Source organism: Magallana gigas, chromosome 2, assembly GCF_963853765.1.
Source record: "Magallana gigas chromosome 2, xbMagGiga1.1, whole genome shotgun sequence".
In the NCBI taxonomy this organism is placed as follows: Eukaryota; Metazoa; Mollusca; class Bivalvia; order Ostreida; family Ostreidae; genus Magallana; species Magallana gigas.
The window spans coordinates 12,236,415-12,259,978 of NC_088854.1; the positions used below are offsets into that span (position 1 = coordinate 12,236,415).

Here is a 23,564-nt window from a genome sequence, read left to right on the forward strand (position 1 = left end):
TATAAAAAAAAAACCAACGATATCGTCAATCTTCAAAACTCTATTATCCGTGAAGAAGTGAAAAGAAGTTAGTCCAAAGTATCTATTGATTAATTACGTTCATTTTACCATTTTTAAATTTGCTCTCACAAAGGGGCGACTTAATTCTCCTTGATGCGAGAAAAAGTGGAGGAGGGGACTTTTTCAAGATGCAAGAAAGATTTGCCCACTTTTTAGGAAACTTCTGCTGGCTCTGCTAGACTGTGATAGATATCGTATTATTCAAGTACTGTTTGTATTTTCTGATGAATCATGCGCGGATCCAGACAATTTTTTCCCGGGGGGAGTTCGAGATATATTTTTGGAATTTTAAGAAATTTGAATTTTCAAGGGGCTTGGACTCCCGACTCCCTTTTAGATCAGGGCATGCTACATCATATGCAATATATTGCTATATAAAAAGACACCAAAAAGTTCAATCTAAGAGGAAGTGGGTAACAGTTCCGACGAAACAAAATTGTGGATGTTCCGTCGAAACAAAATTGTGGGTGTTCGATCAGACGAAACAAAATTGTGTTCCAACGAAACAAAATTGGGCAAAAAAAAAGAAAAATTAAAATGACAGGGGTAAGCTTTTTGAAAATTTTTATTATTGTTAATTCTAAAAGCTATGACCATCGGATGGAACGAAAATGTATTATGACGTCAAATCTGAATGCATCGATTGGCTATGATGTGAATTATAAATGTTGTGCCTTAAAAGAAAGAGTACGATTGAAATCGTTATTAAAATATAGTCCTCACGAGAATAGGGAGGGTTAAAACTTTGTGTGAAAGTGTGTTGGGAGGGGGGTAAAATTTGAAACACTGTACACATTTCATACTTTTAATGCTATTTTTTTCTTTCCTGTTGATTTCACTTTAATATACAAATTCATCACCAACCATTTCGTTAAAGTTACAGTTATTGAACAATTATTTTGGGTATCACGAGATATTCTGATGGGTGGTGACGAGTTCGCGTCAGCGAACGAGTTCACACCCATCAGAATATCACGTGATACCCAAAATATAATTGTTCAATAAGGAACTTGTATCATGTCAATCATTGGTCACTTGACCCATTGTTTTAGCTCCACCCAAATTAGCACGGACTGAATTCGCGCCTCTTTCATAATAGTTGCGCGATGCAGGACGAAATGGACGTTGGCGATTTTTCTGCGTTCGATGTTTTCCAGGCGGACATCGATGACCTTACTCTGTCTCAAGTCTGCGAAGAAATGGAAAAAGAAAACGCCGTTTTTGAAGGATTTGACAAATTGACTATGTCACAGACAATGCAGGCATACGGATTCAGCCATCATGCTGATCCGCTGGACCACATGGATTTTTGTTCCTATGAGCAAACAGATTTCGGTTCAAGTATGGTCAATTTCGACGTGAATTTACCCGAGTTGAGTGATGCCGATGTTTTGGTGGAACCTGATATTAAACCGACTGCCAGCGTATCTGCTACGGAAAATACCCGTTTTGTTGCACCATTATCAGAAACGGACGTTAAAAATTTGATAGATTCTCAGGAAAATGTCAACACTAAGAAAAACACGACCTGGGCGCTCCGTGTGTTTGAGTCTTGGCGTGCACACAGAAACAGTTATGGCGAATCTGTGAAGGAATTGCATGACATGAACACCGAAGAAATGAATTACTATCTTGGGCGTTTCATTGCTGAAGCCAGAAAACAGGATGGACAACCGTACCCTCCACGCTCACTATATCTCATTTCCTGTGGCCTTTTACGACACCTTAGAGACAAGAAAGTTTATGATAAAAACTTTCTCTGCACCAAAACATTGGAGTTTTCCGAATTCCGAAAAATACTCGACGCAAGGATGAAGGAGCTGCTACAAATGGGATTCGGCACAAAGGTAAGATTTTGTTTTTTTGCAAAACTAAGTAAAATATTTGAATTTTTGATAATTTGGCTTCTTATCTAATACTGACAAATATTTCGATTGAAGGTCAAGCAGGCGCAGGCAGTTCTACCTGAAGACGAAAAAGTGCTTTGGGAAAAGGGTGTCTTCGGAAATTCCACTGCTGAGGCATTGCAGAGTACGGTGTTCTTCTATGCGTGCAAGTTATTTGCTTTGAGGGGCCACGACGAGCATCACCAGTTAAAATGTGATCAGTTTGCAATTGGAGAAGATCAAGGAGGGAAGTATGTTGAATTTTTCGGACGCAGCAATAAAACATACAAAGGTGGCCTCAAGGATCTGGAGATTTCCAACAAAAACATCCGTCATTATTGCCAGAATGGTAAGATTTCTCTCTCTCTCTCTCTCTCTCTCTCTCTCTCTCTCTCCTACTCTTTCTCTCATCATTTTAGATGTATGATTTTTAAAGTGTACGTTCATGCGCGGATCTAGGAGGAGGTGTGGGCGGACAACCCCCCCTTTCCCCCTGGTGGGAAAATTTTCTGGATCCACGTATGTGTACCTTTAATCTTATGTAATGGACTTCTGGTTTGTTTCTTTCTAGTGGATCGAAATGTAGCAGATTTCTTTAAACAGTACATTGAAGCACTGGGGGGACGAGGTGCATTTTACAGACGACCTCTCCATGGCTATCCTATTCGTTATGGTGAACAACCAATAGGTATCAACAAGCTGAAAAACTTCATGAAGATCATTTGTGAGCGTGGTGGTCTGAAGGGCAATTATACAAATCACAGCGGAAAACGAAGTTGTGCGACACAACTTTACATGGCTGGTGTCGATGAACAGGAAATCATGGCAAGAACTGGGCACAGGTCTGAAAAAAGCGTGCGCAAATACAAGCAGTCATCGACAGAGATCCAACAGAAAGTAGCATCTGTCCTAGATCCGCCTCCCACAACTTGCTCACTGAAGCGTGATCGAGCCTCTGATGATGGAGAAAACTGCATTGGTACATGCAAGTCCAAGAAAATGAAAGTTGAAGTATCTGATGAATTGCCGAAAACCAGTTATTCGAGTGTATTAAAAGAATTATCCCAAAACCGTCCGATTTTTAGCAATTGCAACATTTCTTTCAACTGCTAAACCTTAGGAGCAGAGGTGCTGTGTGAAATGTTTTTTGTTTGTTTGATATTGTGTAAACCGACCAATTTTCAGCGATCGCAGCCGAATCTTATGAGTTGAGCACTGTGTGAACTTTTTTTGTTGTTTTTTTTTTTGCATTTAATCTATGGCAATGGCCATTTATTTGCCGTTTTGTTTATATAAGCGACCAATAAAAATATTTTGGACACATGCTTGTTGAATGATTTCGTGCAAGTTTAAAAAGTAACTGTCAATTTGGAAATAATTTTAATAGCGTGGCTGTGGATTCATGTATATTTTGGAAGTTATTGTACATGCAATAACTTCCTAAAATTGCACGATAACGCATGCCTTAAGCTCCGCCTCTGTAAGGGTATTAAGAATTAATGAACAGAAGTTTTCAAAGGAAAAACACCGCACCCGTGATACAATTTAAAACTGTTGCTTACATAAAAAAACCATCAGTACCACCCTTTTTTTTTTTTTTACTGATATCAAAGTGGACCGTAGATTACAAGATTTCAACTCTTCTGTGTACATGTACTCATTTCCACTCCCCATATAATTTCATGTAATATTGAATTTAATATTTTTGAAGATTCAGGAAATAAAATTTACCAGAAAACCTCCTTATTCTTTGGAAAAATGGTCAACCTTTTTTGTCAATAGTACAAAAGATACGCCTTAACTGGGACATTCTTTAAATTTTCATTTCAGGAAATCATCAGTCTTTTAAGATGTTATTTTCTATTGTCTTTTTACCTGGTACTTCCACTGAGAGTATATGTTACAGTATTTGGCTGCCATATGTGTCCATATCATGTAAAGCAGATCCCAAACTGAAGTTGAAATTTGCAATGTTGATGTTTTCCTTTAAGATGATTCAAAATATCACAAACAAAAACAAAATGTTTAATTCTTGTTCAATGAGATGATTCAGCAGCAATATTATGTTACATTAAATCCATATAATGTAATTTTGTTTACAACATTTATAGCACAGATAAATACAGGTAATTCAAAAGCGGCACTAGGGAAGAATAAAACAGACCAAAGTAACATAAAATGATATCACAGAAGATGTCGACAATTAAAAATGTCAATGTTCAGCAGCAAATTGAAGGGAGCAATAATGTCACATTTCAGCATGTTTTTCTGCATGATAAATCCTGGACACCTGCACCAAAAGTGGACCAGTATCAGGGTCAGATAACCATTGCTGTGTTGCCAGAGGACTGTCAAGCATTTGTAAGAAAGCTGAAAATAAATAACAAATTGCATTAAACAGAAGGTTAAAAATTGGATATAAAATTTCAATTAACAGTTACCATTATATGTTTTATGTTGCATTATGATTTATTTAAATTGTAACTACTGAAGATTCCTAATTAAATGTGAGGAATTAATATCCGTGAAAAATTGCGAGAAGCCCCCTTTGCAGATTCTCAAATCTCACAATTTTTTTCTGAGAGTCGAAAACTATAAAAAACTAGTGGGTATTGTTTTTTTTACAAAAAAACACATGTCTCCCCTTCTCCCCAAGGATTATATTATGGGGCAAATTTAACAATTGAAAAGAATGTCAGCTATATGTTACCCAGACCCAGACAAAATTTTATTATCTTTATCTTAATTTGACCTTGAGTAAAACATAGTCAAGGTCATATATAAATCAATAGTACATCTAAGTGTATTATAATTGCTCTTTGTTTAAAGTTTGAAGCCCTTCTGTCAAAGTATATTCAGGAGTTGAACAATGAAGTTTTTTCTAATATGACCTTGAAATAAAAATTCTAGGTCAAGGTCAAAATTTTTGGTAAGGTTCAACTAGGTTATATAACTTCTATCCATGATACAAGTTAAAAGTCTGTATGTTAAAGGAGTCTTGTGTTATGGTCCGGACAATATTTTTTATGAAAACTTGACCTTTAAGTACAAAATAGGTCAAGGTCAAAACGTTTGGTGGTGAGCACTCCTTCTCAATACCATCTACCTATGTTCCAAGTTTGAAGTCTTAATGTCAAAGGGTATTTAAGTTATGACCCAGACAAAATTTATTTTTTTTTTCTTAATTTGACCTTGAGTAAAACAAGGTCAAGGACAAATATTATTCAATAGTACACCTAAGTGTATTATTTTTGTTCTTTGTTTAAAGTTTGAAGTCCTTCTGTCAAAGTATATTCAGGAGTTGAACAATGGAGTTTTTTCTAATATGACCTTGATATAAAAATTCTAGGTCAAGGTCAAAAATTTTGGTAAGGTTCAACTAGGTTATATACCATCTATCCATGATACATGTTAAAAGTTTGTATGTTAAAGGAGTCTTGTGTTATGGTCCGGACAATATTTTTTATGAAAACTTGACCTTTAAGTACAAAATAGGTCAAGGTCAAAACGTTTGGTGGCGAGCACTCCTTCTCAATACCATCTACCTATGTTCCAAGTTTGAAGTCTTAATGTCAAAGGGTATTTAAGTTATGACCCAGACAAAATTTTTTTTTTTCTTAATTTGACCTTGAGTAAAACAAGGTCAAGGTCAAATATTATTCAATAGTACACCTGAGTGTATTATTATTGTTCTTTGTTTAAAGTTTGAAGTCCTTCTGTCAAAGTATATTCAGGAGTTGAACAATGAAGTTTTTTCTAATATGACCTTGAAATAAAAATTCTAGGTCAAGGTCAAAAATTTTGGTAAGGTTCAACTAGGTTATATACCATCTATCCATGATACAAGTTAAAAGTTTGTTTGTTAAAGGAGTCTTGTGTTATGGTCCAGACAATATTTTTTATGAAAAGCTTGACCTTGAAGTACAAAATAGGTCAAGGTCAAAACGTTTGGTGGCGAGCACTCCTTCTCAATACCATCTACCTATGTTCCAAGTTTGAAGTCTTAATGTCAAAGGGTATTTAAGTTACGGCCTGGACAAATTTGGATGAAGAAGAATAAGAAGAATAAGAAGAATAAGAAGAAGAATAAGAAAGTCGACAAAAACAATATGTCTCCCCTTTGAAAGGGGAGACATAATAAGGAGAAAAATTCTGCATTCGAGATTTTATATTCTTGTAGTTTGGTACAAAGCAGGGGGATCGTGTAATAGAAGGAATTTACAATATTCAAAGTGAATGTCAAATATGCTGCTCTGCCTTTAATTAAGGAAGGCTAATATGATAAATTATACAGATTTATTATACTGTACCTAATAGACATCTCGGATTGTTGAGTCCTAATTGCACTTGTGGGTTAGCCATGATGGCTTTGTAGACGGCACCATTTGTGTCCAATCCCTCATCTAAATCTTGTGAACTTGTCTTCTTCTCCCCTAGCAACCACTCGCACTGAAATTGAAACACACTTTCCATATCAAAATGTCAAATTTATTCATTCATCTTGAAAATAAAAGTTGAATCAAAACTCGATGCAGTTTTTCTATGCAACTGTTTTAATAATGTTATCAAGGATGAGGAACTATTATTTGAGTGTCAATATGGCCCAAAACCTTGAGGTGCCAATGCCAAGGGTTTAGAATAAGCTCTCCTTTACTTTGTTTAAGTGACATTATTTAAAAAAAACACTCTCATATTGCTTGAGGTCAACATCACATCCATGATTGATTAAATACACTCACAGCATCATTTTGGTTGTTTCTGCTGATACGAAGGGCCTCCAATGCATCTTTTTCATCAAAGCCCATCTCAATCAGGTTTTGCAATACCTGTCCATAGAAAAAGAGATGATAGTACAACATATACTGAGTATCTAAATTTAATAAATGCACATAGATTTAGATACAAATCTATATAAATGCATATAAGCATGCACAGAGAATGGTAACACATTCAACTCATTCTAATGATCTCAATTTGTTCTGTATCAATATTTCTGTTTTAACCCTAACTTCTTTATTGCCACTTCACTCAATATTGACTCACTGTGTGGTTAGGTTTGAACTCTCGTCTACGATACTCTCTCAGGGACTGTAAAATGTTGGTGGTTTGATGACCATTGGTTGTAAAAGAGTTCTCTTCCCTCCCACCAACTGCACCTTCTTCCTGTAAACCAATACTCCAATGGTGTACACTGAATGAATCATTGTTGATAACCAAGTTGGATGTACATAGACTATAAGCATCTAACAGATACAGTAATAGCAATTTCAATCTCTAGTGAGCATTACTGGATTTACATTGTTAAATACCGATATCTCTAAAATTTTCAAAAGTCCCAGAGAAGATGATGATTAATCACAAATACTAAACAATGCCCCATGTAATGACTATAAAAGAATCGATTAATCACCAGATATGAGGACAATTTCAATCAATTTCATATCATATATAACTGTTTTGTTTATTTTACAGCCTTTTCAAACTCTGTGACAAAAAAGGATCTCAATTTCATTCCCAAATTGTATGTGCTTCACAAGTTTAATTTTAATTCTAAATCATAAAGAGTAAACTGATCGGTTTTCATTTACAGTAGATGATCATCCCCTCAATAGTTGAGTAAGAGTGATGTATCAATGATGTACCTTAGATGTGGAGGTTCCTGGCAGTGGTTCATCAATGTCAGGGTCAGATTCATGCTGGATCAGCCACTCCATGGCAGATGTTACTGACATGCTGTAAACAATGACCAATATCAAAATTTCTATATTACACTGTAGCTGTAAAATACATGTACTTGATAAGCAAAATTGACAATGATTTCCAATGAACAAAGCAACTTGAATTGCAGTTTTTCTGCTGACTTATACATGTACCATAATTTTGCTAACAAGCATCATGGTATATACATGTACGGTTTGTACCCCAGCAGAGAAAGACAGACATGTCTATCAATCGGAATGTAGAAAATTATTCATTATCGAATTCTAGCTTGTATTACATTTTCTCTGATGTTTTTGTTCAAATTCCAAGGTGTCTTGCTGTCATGAATCTCTTGATCTTTCTGTTCACCATTGTTGTTGAAAATCCCAAAATTATATCATGAACCAAATGATTTTAATTTTTTTTCTCTAAAATATAGGTATGCATAAGATAAATTACCTTTTACCTGTTAATTCATTAAACAGATCAAGGTTGTCTTCACCTATTCAATTTTTATACAGCATCTTCCTGTAGATCCATTGTTATTTTTTTTATATAAAGTGTGCCAAAAGTTGTGATATTGGGGTTCATAAATATCCTTTTTATGCCAGGCATGTATTTGCAATTTAAAAAGGTAGTAAATGTGATAGCAAAGAATAATTTATGCATACTGTATTTTTAGTGATGTGAAATCAATTGTGTATAAAGCACATTAAATCAATGCTAAAATAACAGGTAAAATGGTATAAATCAATATACATGTATAAAGAAATGTACATTTTGCTGAAATACACATACCTATTTAGCAAAAGGGCTTTCTTTGCTCTGTTTTGAGGAAATCCCATGTCACACAGCTTTTTCAATGCTGCAGCATCAATTTCCTGCTCTGTTTGTGTGGGTTCATTCAGCATCTCTGAAGACAAGAACTAGATCAAAGACCTCATCACAGAAAGGACAAGTTAACTGCAGTGTCTTATGGTTATAGCCCTGTAGTATTGCATAGGAGCATGTTATTGTGAATCATTAATGCTTCATTCAAAAATTTATTTCCTTTTGATAATCTCCACATACTCAAATTTAGAGCCCGTGCCCAAAAAATCCACCTCTACTACATACAAATAACACTGTTGTTGAAATGATAAAAAAAGATGGCTCTTTTTTAATATTTTTTTTTAAAAGTCTCCAAAACCTTCAGCTTGCTTGAATATCTTGGAAGCCTCTGAATTTAGTTCCAAGATTTTCTGTGCTGCCTCTATCAAAGAAATCAGTATTTTTCGTAGCTCTGTCTGAAACTGAATAAAAAACACACAATAATAATTATGAATAACATTTATATTCATATAAGTATACTGTCATGGTATGAGACAACATTAGAAAAAAATATATCAGAGTAAACATTAAACTTTATCAGGACTTCAAGAAGTTCAAATAATTCGAAAAGAAGTAACTTGTTAACTTACATCCACAGTGATGGCTGGTTGTTCTAATGCTTTGGCTGGTTGTGGATTTGGCAGTGTTGATGTCAATTTGTTTATTATGTCTTCAGTTGGAACTTTCTTGGAATCATCTTTCTGCTGAAATACAAAAGAGCTGATCAGTCAAATACTAAACTGAAAACAGAACAAGAGGACCATAAGCCAGAGAGTTCACTTCAGTAACTAACTAACAATGTTCAACCCTGATCTGACTTTGACCCTAGTAAAAAAGAATTAACATATCAAATGACAGGCAATGGTCACTCGAGCATTTACCCAAGGATTAGGGCGTATTCCTCATTCAAAATCATGATTGCTGATTTTGAAATTAATTTACGTTTAAACTGATTAATGATAACAAAGATAAATAATATATAAATTATATACACTGGCTGTGCGGTCTTTGGTGTCAAAGTTCATGGCTGGCATCCTTTTCTTCAAAAGGAGGAGTTCATCTGAAATATATAGAAAGTTTCTGCATTAAACCATGTGCAACTGATAAACAAATCATAATTATTCAATATTTTGGCAACATTCCAATACAAATTTTGTTCAATAAAATGAATTTTATTCATAATTTATAAATGCGTTGATCTTATCAGTTAAGATCTTTCATTAATAATTTTTAGTACCAGCAAACATGATATTTAAAAAATTGCAGACATAGATAGGAGATGACAAACTATACAGTCTGGATATATAACCAATAAAGATTTTTGAAGCTTTATTACAGCTATTGTGATTTTCATTTATTGCTTTACTGCATTTTCATCTATAATTCATTTGTATTGTCAAAATTGTACTTTCCTAAAGTGTTTCCAACACCCAAAGATGGCTTTAGCTTGAACATACCATTATTTTGGATTTCTTCTTCAAATACGGTTTTCTCTTCTGACAAGACTTTTCCGGTACGCACCATAAGAATACGATGATATAGGGATTTTTTCATACTCTCTGCAGGACTTGAAAAATGACTCAATGATATTATCTTTAACTCATCTATCTTCATATCAGATTTAAGCTCTGTAATGAAATCCTGTCCGTTCATATTTGTTATTCGCACTCTTAGTCCTGAATGAGGAAATATGCTTGTATCCGAAACATACATTTTGATTTGACAGCCAAAATACAAACAAAGATGATTCCGAGATAATTCGAACTAAAACGTAGTTTAATTATGTGTTGAACGAGCCCGACATTATTATTAATTTGATAGGCCACAGCTTACGCTTGTAATAAAAAAAAGAAAACAAGTTAAAAGGTATGTATCGGGTGGAAATTTCGTTCATTCTAGGAACTTGCTTCTTAAATAATTGTTGTTTTTTCCACACAATTCCCTTTGACGATTTTTAATCTAGCTTGCTTAACCATGTTAACCAGAATGCAAATTAGCAATTTCAGTATAATTAATATTTCCACAATTGTCCCTTATCGCATTTTCGGCCCGTTTGAATCCACTCCTGTGAAGCCGAATAGACTGAAAGCAATGGCATGGGCTCGTGAATTTGATTGTCTCTGTATACTGGTAGAGCTGTGGTTTGAACCATGCAGGACCAGTGCGACATTGGTTCAACAATTTGCGCTCTTCTGGCCATCAAGATTGATAGCGCATCTCCGTATAAATGCTGAGGTTGATGATCTGCTTTAAAATTTAGTTATCGAGAGAAGAGAAGCGGATCTCCAGACCTCTTACTCACCAAAGAATATATACTTGTCCCAAACTGTAAAGATGGAGCCTACATGCATAAATCACCATCCAGACCACACCTCTCTCTCTCTCTCTCTCTCTCTCTCTCTCTCTCTCTCTCTCTCTCTCTCTCTCTCTCTCTTTATATATTATAAGTTGTTAAAATTTATACACATAGGTAACTATGAAACTTGCTAGTATAGGTCGAATGCTAATTTAGTTACCATTTATTTATTTACAGGAGGCCAGCGATATAAAGGAACGTTTCCATTACACGAATGTCTGGAGGTCTCCCCGAAATCTCGATATTAATGTCTACCACCCCAGCACGAACCCGCGTATATTCATTAAAATCAACACAATTCACAATCCAATCATTTCGTACATTGATAAGCAAATACTGGACGTTTTCCTAAGAGATATACCGTGTACATTTCATGTAATGTGTTTTGTCTCTTTACGGTAGATTTTAAACTTTAAAACGGCTATTTAAAGAATACATAAAGAATACAGTCTTTCTTTTCATTTATATATAAGGATCGCGTTAGACCTTGGAGATATTCTGCTTGACTAGATACAATATGGCGAACGGACAAAGATCAGATTAAAAGGTGTTTTAAATGCAAATGTAAATACGTGGAGGAAATTGACATACATTTTGAAATATTCACCTTTAATGTAGGAGCAGGAGTTTTTACGAAAAAAAGACTACTGGTAAGTTTCAGAGCTAGTAATCTTGCTTTTGATGATGTGAAAACCAAGTAACCGTTTACATATTTAATTCCTGTCAAAATGCTAATACAGAGAAATGTGTGCCTTTTTGTTTGACATCACTTTGGAAGTATGTTGTGTAATTTATTTGTCAAAATCGATGATAGATAATCGATGTTCCTATTTAATTCACCCCAACTTCACGTAGGCCATAATATAGTGACAGTGACAATTTAGCTTTCAATTTACTACAAAATTAAAATAATCATGGACTTTGTTTCAAATTTTATTTATCTTAGCAAAGTCAATGGATCATGATGAATGTACTATGTCCTTTTCTTTTTCACTTCAAAAGAAATCCGCATTAGAAGCGAAATATATGTGAATGCATACCATGTATATCGATCTTGTTGTTGGCGAAGGTACAACTCTACTAATCAAAACACTTGAAATAAATTACAAATATCAATTAAAATCTTATCTTGTACAAAAATCAAATTTGAATTCGACATGGGACTTAACGTACCAAGTTTTACATGTATTGATTTTTTTTCATGAGACTATCACCATCAAACTTTTGACAAGTGCGTTTTGGTCTATTAAGGAATGACTAGCAAAATTCTTTGTATACCATTCTATAGTATGTTTTAAGCCCACATAAAGGTCGACTCAATCGGATAGATAAAATGCAGCTAAAATAGTTAAGTCCGGACCTCAATTGCCATAAAATACAATCTTTTAGCAAATAACAAACGCGTTCTCAATTTCCAACTTTTAATGAAATTCTTTCATTGCTAGCGTCAACTACTTGGGGACACAAACATTCGAAGCCTCGCAAAATTAATGACGAATTGAAAAGATATAAGTCAAGAGAGTTTTCTTTACGTCACCATATTGCTCAGGTCTAGTGTGTTCTTTATCAACGAAGAAAAAAATAATTTGTGCAATACAATAAAACCTGACCGAATTGAAATGTTTTTATTTTCGTTGCAGCAGGTAAATGACATATTTATTTCAAGTTCTTGAGGGGTATTACGAAGCTTAATTCAGTTTGTTCATTTGCTAGAGGATTGAAAAGCAATCACACGTTTTCTTCAGAATCGTCGTTTTCTTTAAACATTACAACTAATTATTTCGGATTTAAATATCGTTGCCTGATTTCGAATATGGTACTTTTGAGTTGTGCACGAATGTGAAACATGGATTTCACACATATGAACTATTCATACGAGAAGATATCCTGTATAAACAGCGTAGGGAAGGGTGGTTATTGCTACGAATTTTGGATTTATTTGAATTCATAATTTTATAAAATTTTGCATTTATGATTAATGCATGTGCGATTATTTAGCGAGCGATTATTTAGACTAAAGAATCTGCATAGAAATGCCATTCAAATGTAAGTAAATTAAATGTGTTAAAATCCGCCTTTTATTGATCACCTGTAAATGAAAGACGAAGATATAGGACCCAAAATTTATTCTCTTTCATTTATTTAAAAATTGAAGTGCCTATTGGGAGCTCGAAAGGAAAACGATTTCCTTTTTTTTCCTACGAAAAATCAAAATGTGCATTCCAAACAAGAAGTATTCATGTATGTACTTTTGTAGCAAAGAAATGGTTAAATTTCACAACATAACACCTTACATGAAAATGACCTAACCATGCAGTGAATCTGTTTGGTTGAATAGTGATTTTCAATTAAGGTTCACTTTTACCGGGTATATTTTAAGGGCGCAACTTTCAAGTTCAATTCAGTCCGCGTAATTCATACCTTCGAGGAGGTATAAAAGTAATTTAAACTGTTATGAATGAAAGTGTATGTCATTTCTACAGAGTTATTATTATGCATACTGTCCCTTAGAGGAGCGAGAATATATATATATAGATATATAAGGGAAAAATACTTTAATTATGCCGACCAAACATTTGAAATTAGGTATAGTATATATAGATTTAAATAGCAAAATATAGAAAATATATTAAAACACAAGATATTAAAAAATAACAAACTTAGACTTAGAATTCATGTTTCTTTTAGCCCATGATATTGATTTTTGAAAAATCTAATCTATAAATGACTTGCTTCTTGATCTTTAAAATAAACTTTATTTTTATCTCCCTGCAGAAATGGCGGCTTTAGTAGAAAATCCGCTAGAAAACAATTTGTCTGGACAGAAATCGGTTATCGACGACTCTATAAAGACAGGAGAAGTTATCCAATTGAAGGAAGCCAAATTTAACGAGGATGGGGTTCTTCAATATAAGGACACAGTTTTAGATAAGGAAAATCTTCATCTTGTTGGATCACTTAAAAAGTCGGAGGACATTGTAAAACACGACATAGCAAAAAGACCAAAAGCCAATGAAGCCAAAAATGACATTGATGGCAAAACGGAAATGACGACATCTTCTCGACCGGTTACGGGTGTTTCTGTAAAGCACATCGGGGATGACAAAACAGAGACTTCGCGAGACACCAATAGTCCTTCAAAAAGGAATGGAGTACGTTCATATTCGGAATATGGAAGATCGAGCTCGAACAGACAATCTGTTTTGGCTCCTGGAAAAGGCAGATTTGACCCCATCCCGCCCCCTAATGGTAGCAATTACCGGGGTATGCCGAGTCCAACTCCTAAACACATCCGGGTACCGACCAAACTTATCCGCCTAACGACAGTCACCGTATCCGCTAAGTGAGTATTATAGCGTTAAAAGAGACTAAAGGTGAAACATATAGAGTTAAATTTGTCAAGAAACCCGAGTTAAGGGTCATCCATAGTATACATTTAGGATTCCAGGCGGATCCAGAAAGTTTTCCCGGATATGGAGGGACCGATGGATATTTTCGTTTGTTTGGGGAGGGGGGGGGCGTGGCATTTTTGAAAAGTATTTTCGCTAACACTACCTATGAATTTAATAAGTTTGAATCCTCTCTCCAGATCCATGCATAGATTCTATAACAACACATCAAAGTACTATTTAGTAAATAATCATTATCACCAAAAACAGTAGTGTTTATGTATACTTATGAATACTTATTCTTCCCGTCTCTTTATTCGTAGTCTAACAACCAGTAAAATCGTAAACCCCATGAGGAGAGACACTGACGAAATGAGATAAAAGATTAGACTACCTTCGATAAATCTTTGAAAGGAATTTTTAAACCAAGAAAAAAAGAGGATTATATAAGATATATAAAGCAATCGGCCTGCAAAACGATGCCCATTTAAACATTTCTTCATGTATAAAACAGGCTCTTTTCCTGGCAACGTTAAATTTTATACTGTCACTGAGGTTTTTATACTGTTAGCTTATAAAAGCTTATTTGGTACATAACCATGGTTCTTGCATCGCATTTAACACATCACATTAATTCTCTTAAATGTTCTCGCATACTGTATCAATCAACCGAATTCCGTGGCAAATATCGCACAAGTTGTTCAATGCCTTAACAAATGCCTTCCCGTCCCTTAATGCTACCGTTGTCTGCATCAATACCTATATATTGAATGCTAAAGACCAAGTTTCACAATACTGTTAATAAATAAAGAGCTCTATTGATAAAAAAATCTCACTAAATATAGATTTTTACCTGTTCAGAGAATTTTCAAATAACAGGAAATTGATCCGATATCAGCTTCATTATTGGATTATAAAAGAAGCAAATTGGTCTTCTATGCTTTCGTTACAAACGCATTTAGCAACAGCCTGTGGACTGTTTCCGGGGAGGAAAGAAATGCTAAGATTTTCCTCTTGGTTTTCCTGAGCGTTTTAAGCTTCCATGTTCCCGCCACTACTTGGTCCCGTCAAGATAAGATGCTGGCAATACCACGGCAGGCAAGTACCAAATCGTGAAACTGTTAGATACTAGTATATGTGGCTTTTCCCCCAATCCTTTAAGTACAATTCGTTCGCGTTTAGATTTGAAGTCGGTCAGTTTACATGTACATCTTGACTTTGATTATTAATTACTATTAGTCTAATGTGCGACTCACATTAATGAATGTATGTGGTATAATGTAAAAGTCAAATCTTTTATCATAATAGATTGCTAAACTGGAATTATGGAACTGAAAAGGTTTCCTTCCTTCAATTCAATTTGATCACAACAATGTCGTTTCATATTTGTACATCAATAGCTCAAAGGGTGGCTTCGTAAATGCTTTGTTATGAAAAATATGCACCTTGTATAGTTAGGTCTCTTTAACTTTATTGTAATTTTATTGTATAGATATTTAATATCGTTACCAACTAAGCTGATCGGATGCAAAAGAAAACTTACGTGTTTGTAGTATTGTAGTGAATAACGAAAATCAATTCATTACTACTCGAAAGTGACCCGATTTTTGGGGGCAATTTTAACAAGTACATGTATGTTACGGTTGTCTAGAACAAGTATTTTCTGGTTTTTCACACGTATATTACAACCCATTCTGGTAGTGATTAAAACAATTTAAACCAACTTCAGGGTAGTTTTTTATGGTGTCTGTTGTCAAAGTGCATAGCTAACCGGTTTTTTTTTCAATTATCAATAACCCTCAACTCCTAAAACAATTTAGATAAACACTTTGAATGAAACCCTGCACGGATCAATACCCATTATAATAAGGTAGAAGCTTTTAAATAATTGGTAAATGGAATTTTAAACGCTTAAAGGTAAGGAAAACATACATAGGACAAATTTTTACTCAACATTTTAAAAGTTTTCTATTTTAACTCTTGATATCGTTAATAAAGAAACTGCTATTTGACAAGAATTCTAGGGTAGATATAGACCCCGTATAAAAATTCAGTACATATACAGTTTGGGGCATGTTTTCATGTAGCTGTACACCATTACATCGTCCATGCTGCAAGCATTTGCATGCGCAATCCTTTATATATGCTTTTAAACTATTTACTAAACAATGACATTGTTTACATTTTTATTGGTATACGACAGATGATAGAAACCACACTTTGACAAAACCTTGCAACCTTCCAATGAACTTTTTCAATCGGAAGTAAGTCCTTCATAGTACTTAACGTCATGTAACTCTCTACGCATTCATTTTGTGACGTCACAATCACTCAATATTATTACAGAAATTCCAAGAAGGTTAGTACATGTAAAAAAAAATTTGACAAGAGAAAATACACTTGTATATAATATTTGGTTAAATTTTATGAATTTAAATATTTTATATTATTTTAGACCTGTTAAAGCTTGTTACACTGGTATGGTTAATGCTATCATACCAACTTATTGCAGGCACATTTTCAAGGGGCAAAGTCACGTTTTTGGTCAAAAATTATTTTTCCATTTTTAATGTTAACAATGCTCCAGTAAGGCATTTCTAAAAGTCAACCAAATCGTCGTGTCATAAGCGGGATACAGAGCTCACAACTATTTGTTATGTAAACAAAGCTCGTGCAGGCCATGCTTCTGTTAACATTTTGAATGTTGAAGTATAAATTCAAGTTTTAGACCTAAAATGAATAACGATAAACGCTAGGAACTGTTAATTTATGCTTTAAAAAGTCAGCAGATAGAAAATTCAACTTGAAAAAAACCTTTTACTGGTATATTGAAATCTTGAGCCAATATAAACAAGAAAAGGACACGAGCCTTGTTTACATAACAAAGAATTGTGAGCTCTGTATCTTGCTTATAACTCTACGGCTAACACTCAATTTTGGTTGCTCATTAGAATGAATTTCTAAAGCATTGTAAACAATATAAACAGAAAAATAAAGTTTGACCAAAATCGTGACCATGCCCCTTAAAGATACTAAGCTTCGATTAACAATGAAACATATACTAATAGCCGCTTGTTGCAAAACAGTATTTCCAAGAGTACTTCAATTAATATAACCAAAAAATTCTAGATAATGTTAATTATCTCAAATGAAGCAAAAGAAAATTTACATAAAAGTTTAACCATGTAAAGATATCCGTACTTATAAGTGACGTTGAAATTGATACGAAATATGTTTGATTTATGTTTAAAGAATCAAAAAGATGGGGAGGGGGTCACATTAACACTATGGACAATACACCTATAGATCCCCTGCAGCTTTTTTATGAATCCGGAATTTTAAAGTTTATTCGCCAATCGGTCAACCCCTATAGAGACTTAAAATCCGATTTCATTAGCTTGAGGTTGCATTAATCTCTTTTCCCTCTTAACATAGTTAAAACATGTTAAGATCTACCCTTTAACAACAAATCTCTGTGAACCGTTCCAAAAACAAATCTTGAAAACATGGCTGAACACAGACGGAGTTGAAACAAAAAGCAAACAATGCACACAAACGGAACTTTTCAGGTGGTTCTAGCGAACAAATCGTTTACAGTCACTGGACTATCATCTCTATCGAAAAATGGTTCAAACAAATCCACTCCCAAATCAAGGTATTTTAATTCAATGAGTCCACGTTTCTAGATTTTAATTTGGATGACGATTATCTGCCCCTTGTGAAGTTTAGAAATAATATGATCTGCCTATTATTGATTTTCTTGTTTTCAGAAATAGTTTTCTTGAGAACCTCGTCGTAGTCAAGATAACATTGAACACTGCTAAATTGATGAATTTGCGAAACCACTTAGTGCTGTTCTTCGCAAAACAGATTTTTATTTGAAGAGAGAGAGAGAGAGAGAGAGAGAGAGAGAGAGAGAGAGAGAGAGAGAGAGTCTACGTAAAAGTTGTACCATTTCGCGTACCACTTGTTGACATATTACATATGTACTCACTTATTTTAATGTCGTAATATCTATTTACAGAACGAAACCGGCACCCCGACCACCAATGAGCAGTCTGTATTATGAAGAGCCCAAAAAGCCGAAGAAGGTGGTTGGATGGGACGAGGCGAACAGTGCCCGACCCCCACTGAGGATCGATATGGAGGGACCAGGGCCGTGTACATACTCACCGCAGAATAAACCCTTGTATGAAACGAACGCCCCGTCCTGGTCGTTTGGCAGCAAAACTCAACCAGATAAAGGTAGATGTAATTACGTTCTCAAAAAGTGCTCCTAGAGGAGAAAAGGGCCTTCAGACCACGGAAGTGTGCTACAGTGTTCCTTTGCTAGTATACAACATGCCTTCTTGTGATTTTACTCCACCTTCATTACAGAAAAGGCTTATAAGTTTTAAATGTGTTCTTCTGTTTTTTAACGCTATAATCCTATGAAGATAGCTGTTCTTATTTATCAATTCTTGTCAAGAATCAAAATACATACATGTATTATTAGAAGTCATTCTTTGCACCTTGAAATTTGGTTGTTTACTCGTAAGTTTGGAATCCTTTATAACCTGTAAACCAAATTATTTTAGTCTTTGAATAGGACATTTATCCTTGTTAGAGGATGTTTTACATTTTACATATCATATGTACATTAGAAGACACGTTGCCAATCTGAAGAATTGCCGAAAATGTAACTAAAAATAGAGATGACAAACATGTAGCCATACCTTTCGTTAAAAAAACCCAAACCATAACACATACATTTATTTTGGATTTATTTCCAGATGGTGGAGGCCGAACCTCGTGGGAGAAATCGTGGTTTCAAAGTCCCCACATATACCAACAGAAAACAGATTTCTTCTCCGATAATGCGGTTTGTTTTGATATAAAACAATATCATCACCCATATCATCAATTCATTCTCAAGCATAATACACCACAAAGTCTTCAAGTTCTGAATTTTTGCCATTAGTAAACCGAGTTTAATTATTACAACGTTATGTCTTAACAGTGGCCTACGCCCAGCTCCTACACACAGCGCCCCCTTCTGGGGCCCAGACAGAGGACCACGATTGAGGCCCCTTCCTTCAGTATCGGTGTCAGGAGGAAAATCGACTTGTCCAACCCAGGTACGCCGTGCATGCATGTTTTGTTTTTCTTCAACTAATCTAATCATTTTCCTTTTTCTTTTGCCATGTCATTTAGCAATATTTGTCAGAAAATTAGAATGGTGGAAGTAAAAATTATACTATATAAAGAGAAATAGCACCGTGCTATGTGCTCAATGTGTATACTTATGCTTGTGAATTAAATATGAACAATCTATTGTAATGCCTGTTATATTTTGACTATAAAAACATAGCTTAAGCTATTTTATGTGACGAATGATAATTAGTTGAATATTATGCAGTTTTCTGAAAACGAATATCCTATCACTGCCCGTTTCTAATGTATTTCACAGGGTCTTTTAAACAGCCCTCACCCGGGGAGTACGAGAAGAACCAGGCGGACAAAGTAGTGTACAGATCCAGTCCTGCCTTCTCACACCAGTTCCGTAGAGAAGGGACAGTGCTCTGGTCCCATAATGGTAAGGTCAAACGGAATGTACTGGCATCACATTGGATTATGATTAATTGGTATCAAATAAAATGACTCTTTATATTGTTATTGTATCACGGGTGCGGTGTTTTTCCTTTGAAAACTTCTGTTCATTAATTCTTAATACCCTTACAGAGGCGGAGCTTAAGGCATGCGTTATCGTGCAATTTTAGGAAGTTATTGCATGTACAATAACTTCCAAAATATACATGAATCCACAGCCACGCTATTAAAATTATTTCCAAATTGACAGTTACTTTTTAAACTTGCACGAAATCATTCAACAAGCATGTGTCCAAAATATTTTTATTGGTCGCTTATATAAACAAAACGGCAAATAAATGGCCATTGCCATAGATTAAATGCAAAAAAAAAAACAACAAAAAAAGTTCACACAGTGCTCAACTCATAAGATTCGGCTGCGATCGCTGAAAATTGGTCGGTTTACACAATATCAAACAAACAAAAAACATTTCACACAGCACCTCTGCTCCTAAGGTTTAGCAGTTGAAAGAAATGTTGCAATTGCTAAAAATCGGACGGTTTTGGGATAATTCTTTTAATACACTCGAATAACTGGTTTTCGGCAATTCATCAGATACTTCAACTTTCATTTTCTTGGACTTGCATGTACCAATGCAGTTTTCTCCATCATCAGAGGCTCGATCACGCTTCAGTGAGCAAGTTGTGGGAGGCGGATCTAGGACAGATGCTACTTTCTGTTGGATCTCTGTCGATGACTGCTTGTATTTGCGCACGCTTTTTTCAGACCTGTGCCCAGTTCTTGCCATGATTTCCTGTTCATCGACACCAGCCATGTAAAGTTGTGTCGCACAACTTCGTTTTCCGCTGTGATTTGTATAATTGCCCTTCAGACCACCACGCTCACAAATGATCTTCATGAAGTTTTTCAGCTTGTTGATACCTATTGGTTGTTCACCATAACGAATAGGATAGCCATGGAGAGGTCGTCTGTAAAATGCACCTCGTCCCCCCAGTGCTTCAATGTACTGTTTAAAGAAATCTGCTACATTTCGATCCACTAGAAAGAAACAAACCAGAAGTCCATTACATAAGATTAAAGGTACACATACGTGGATCCAGAAAATTTTCCCACCAGGGGGAAAGGGGGGGTTGTCCGCCCACACCTCCTCCTAGATCCGCGCATGAACGTACACTTTAAAAATCATACATCTAAAATGATGAGAGAAAGAGTAGGAGAGAGAGAGAGAGAGAGAGAGAGAGAGAGAGAGAGAGAGAGAGAGAGAGAGAGAGAGAGAGAGAATCTTACCATTCTGGCAATAATGACGGATGTTTTTGTTGGAAATCTCCAGATCCTTGAGGCCACCTTTGTATGTTTTATTGCTGCGTCCGAAAAATTCAACATACTTCCCTCCTTGATCTTCTCCAATTGCAAACTGATCACATTTTAACTGGTGATGCTCGTCGTGGCCCCTCAAAGCAAATAACTTGCACGCATAGAAGAACACCGTACTCTGCAATGCCTCAGCAGTGGAATTTCCGAAGACACCCTTTTCCCAAAGCACTTTTTCGTCTTCAGGTAGAACTGCCTGCGCCTGCTTGACCTTCAATCGAAATATTTGTCAGTATTAGATAAGAAGCCAAATTATCAAAAATTCAAATATTTTACTTAGTTTTGCAAAAAAACAAAATCTTACCTTTGTGCCGAATCCCATTTGTAGCAGCTCCTTCATCCTTGCGTCGAGTATTTTTCGGAATTCGGAAAACTCCAATGTTTTGGTGCAGAGAAAGTTTTTATCATAAACTTTCTTGTCTCTAAGGTGTCGTAAAAGGCCACAGGAAATGAGATATAGTGAGCGTGGAGGGTACGGTTGTCCATCCTGTTTTCTGGCTTCAGCAATGAAACGCCCAAGATAGTAATTCATTTCTTCGGTGTTCATGTCATGCAATTCCTTCACAGATTCGCCATAACTGTTTCTGTGTGCACGCCAAGACTCAAACACACGGAGCGCCCAGGTCGTGTTTTTCTTAGTGTTGACATTTTCCTGAGAATCTATCAAATTTTTAACGTCCGTTTCTGATAATGGTGCAACAAAACGGGTATTTTCCGTAGCAGATACGCTGGCAGTCGGTTTAATATCAGGTTCCACCAAAACATCGGCATCACTCAACTCGGGTAAATTCACGTCGAAATTGACCATACTTGAACCGAAATCTGTTTGCTCATAGGAACAAAAATCCATGTGGTCCAGCGGATCAGCATGATGGCTGAATCCGTATGCCTGCATTGTCTGTGACATAGTCAATTTGTCAAATCCTTCAAAAACGGCGTTTTCTTTTTCCATTTCTTCGCAGACTTGAGACAGAGTAAGGTCATCGATGTCCGCCTGGAAAACATCGAACGCAGAAAAATCGCCAACGTCCATTTCGTCCTGCATCGCGCAACTATTATGAAAGAGGCGCGAATTCAGTCCGTGCTAATTTGGGTGGAGCTAAAACAATGGGTCAAGTGACCAATGATTGACATGATACAAGTTCCTTATTGAACAATTATATTTTGGGTATCACGTGATATTCTGATGGGTGTGAACTCGTTCGCTGACGCGAACTCGTCACCACCCATCAGAATATCTCGTGATACCCAAAATAATTGTTCAATAACTGTAACATATCTGAAAAAATATCACATCACTAGAGGGGACAGTGCTCTGGTCCCATAAAGGCAAAATCTAACAGAATGAACCGACACAACACTTCACTATGGTTGATTGGTGTCAAATAATATTTTGAGAACAAATGAATATGAAATAGCAGTTTACTACATGTACATGTACATATGAAAGTCGATTGAAAGAATATTTGATTTGATACCAATTTAATCATAATCAATCGGGATGATGATTAATTGTTAAGGCAAGAAAGATTTCTCTGAATAATATCACATTACTTGTATTTCTTTGGAATATTAATCTAAAAAACTCACCGCATATTTCGTAATAAACTTTGAAGGTTAATATTATAGCAAATCATAATAAACATCCGAATTATATTCAGAAAGTATAATTTTAGGGGAAAACAAAATATAAAAAAAATAAAATAAATGAACGAAAAGTGATATGTATAATGAATTTGCGTGCGTTTTTTTTTAAGTTTGTTATTAATCATAGATCTTGTGTAGGAAGTGATAGTCTTGTAGATATTACTTTACCCGAGGTAATATCGCTAATTAATGATGAAAATAAATTCTCCATGTTGTTTTTTTTACAGAAAAGACCCCCGGTCCGGCAGCGTACAGTCCTCGTCTAGATAATTCCAAACTGATGAGCCCAGCTTTCACCATCCGAAGTTTACGGCGGGAAAAGTCGCACGTGCTTGGGCCTTTCGCTACCTTCTGATTGTTGTGAACTTTTCCTACCTGTCTGTGATAAAGATACGTTTAAGGATCTACTGTTAATTTTATAATTTTGTATGTATAATATCTTTATGTGATATATATGTTATATTTTCTTATATGTATTGTTGATATATTTGTGTAATATGTTGAATTTTGCTCAAACGAGTCATTGCAGTATTTTTATTTATTTTTCTTGTGAAAAAAATAAAATAAGCGAAAGCCAGTTTTCTTGTTTATGAATAGAAATTTTAAATTATTTGATGTACCCAAGCCATGTCACTGCCTATTCTTGCCTCATTTTTGTTTAAAAAGGCATGCGCGGATCCAGAGGGGGCGAGTGT

The 23,564-nt window shown here is 35.3% G+C and overlaps 4 protein-coding genes across 7 annotated transcripts; 2 read left to right on the forward strand and 2 right to left on the reverse strand.

The window, feature by feature from the left end:
- The first annotated feature begins 940 nt into the window (after positions 1-940).
- Positions 941-3,484, forward strand: LOC105347542 (uncharacterized). The gene is made up of 3 exons (XM_066075063.1): positions 941-1,907; positions 2,001-2,295; positions 2,518-3,484. Exons 1-3 carry the CDS (start codon positions 1,167-1,169, stop codon positions 3,057-3,059), a joined length of 1,578 nt encoding a protein of 525 aa, XP_065931135.1. The 5' UTR covers positions 941-1,166; the 3' UTR covers positions 3,060-3,484.
- A 303-nt stretch (positions 3,485-3,787) lies between these two features.
- LOC105335575 (ubiquitin-associated domain-containing protein 1) lies at positions 3,788-10,296 on the reverse strand. Of its 2 annotated transcripts, none has more exons than XM_011439527.4 (10): positions 9,974-10,296; positions 9,509-9,576; positions 9,107-9,217; positions 8,836-8,938; positions 8,445-8,559; positions 7,589-7,679; positions 6,990-7,109; positions 6,686-6,772; positions 6,257-6,395; positions 3,788-4,316 (listed from the first exon to the last, which is right to left on the reverse strand). In XM_011439527.4, the coding sequence occupies exons 1-10, from the start codon at positions 10,227-10,229 to the stop codon at positions 4,195-4,197; spliced, it is 1,212 nt and encodes a 403-aa protein (XP_011437829.3). In that variant the 5' UTR covers positions 10,230-10,296; the 3' UTR covers positions 3,788-4,194. The 2 variants fall into 2 exon arrangements, with proteins under 2 accessions (XP_011437829.3, XP_011437828.3); XM_011439526.4 differs by having other exon boundaries at positions 9,107-9,220; positions 9,974-10,295.
- Positions 10,297-11,095: 799 nt separating this feature from the next.
- Positions 11,096-23,440, forward strand: LOC105335574 (protein STPG3). 3 transcript variants are annotated; one of them, XM_011439524.4, is made up of 7 exons: positions 11,096-11,522; positions 13,648-14,215; positions 18,286-18,506; positions 19,034-19,122; positions 19,261-19,378; positions 19,711-19,836; positions 23,097-23,440. In XM_011439524.4, the coding sequence occupies exons 2-7, from the start codon at positions 13,650-13,652 to the stop codon at positions 23,222-23,224; spliced, it is 1,248 nt and encodes a 415-aa protein (XP_011437826.3). In that variant the 5' UTR covers positions 11,096-11,522; positions 13,648-13,649; the 3' UTR covers positions 23,225-23,440. The 3 variants fall into 3 exon arrangements, with proteins under 3 accessions (XP_011437826.3, XP_065931137.1, XP_065931136.1); XM_066075065.1 differs by lacking the exons at positions 11,096-11,522; positions 13,648-14,215 and adding an exon at positions 15,180-15,359; XM_066075064.1 differs by lacking the exons at positions 11,096-11,522; positions 13,648-14,215 and adding an exon at positions 17,670-17,916.
- Positions 19,923-22,491, reverse strand: LOC117692662 (uncharacterized). The gene is made up of 3 exons (XM_034481271.2): positions 21,527-22,491; positions 21,139-21,433; positions 19,923-20,889 (listed from the first exon to the last, which is right to left on the reverse strand). The coding sequence occupies exons 1-3, from the start codon at positions 22,265-22,267 to the stop codon at positions 20,348-20,350; spliced, it is 1,578 nt and encodes a 525-aa protein (XP_034337162.2). The 5' UTR covers positions 22,268-22,491; the 3' UTR covers positions 19,923-20,347.
- Positions 23,441-23,564: the final 124 nt, after the last annotated feature.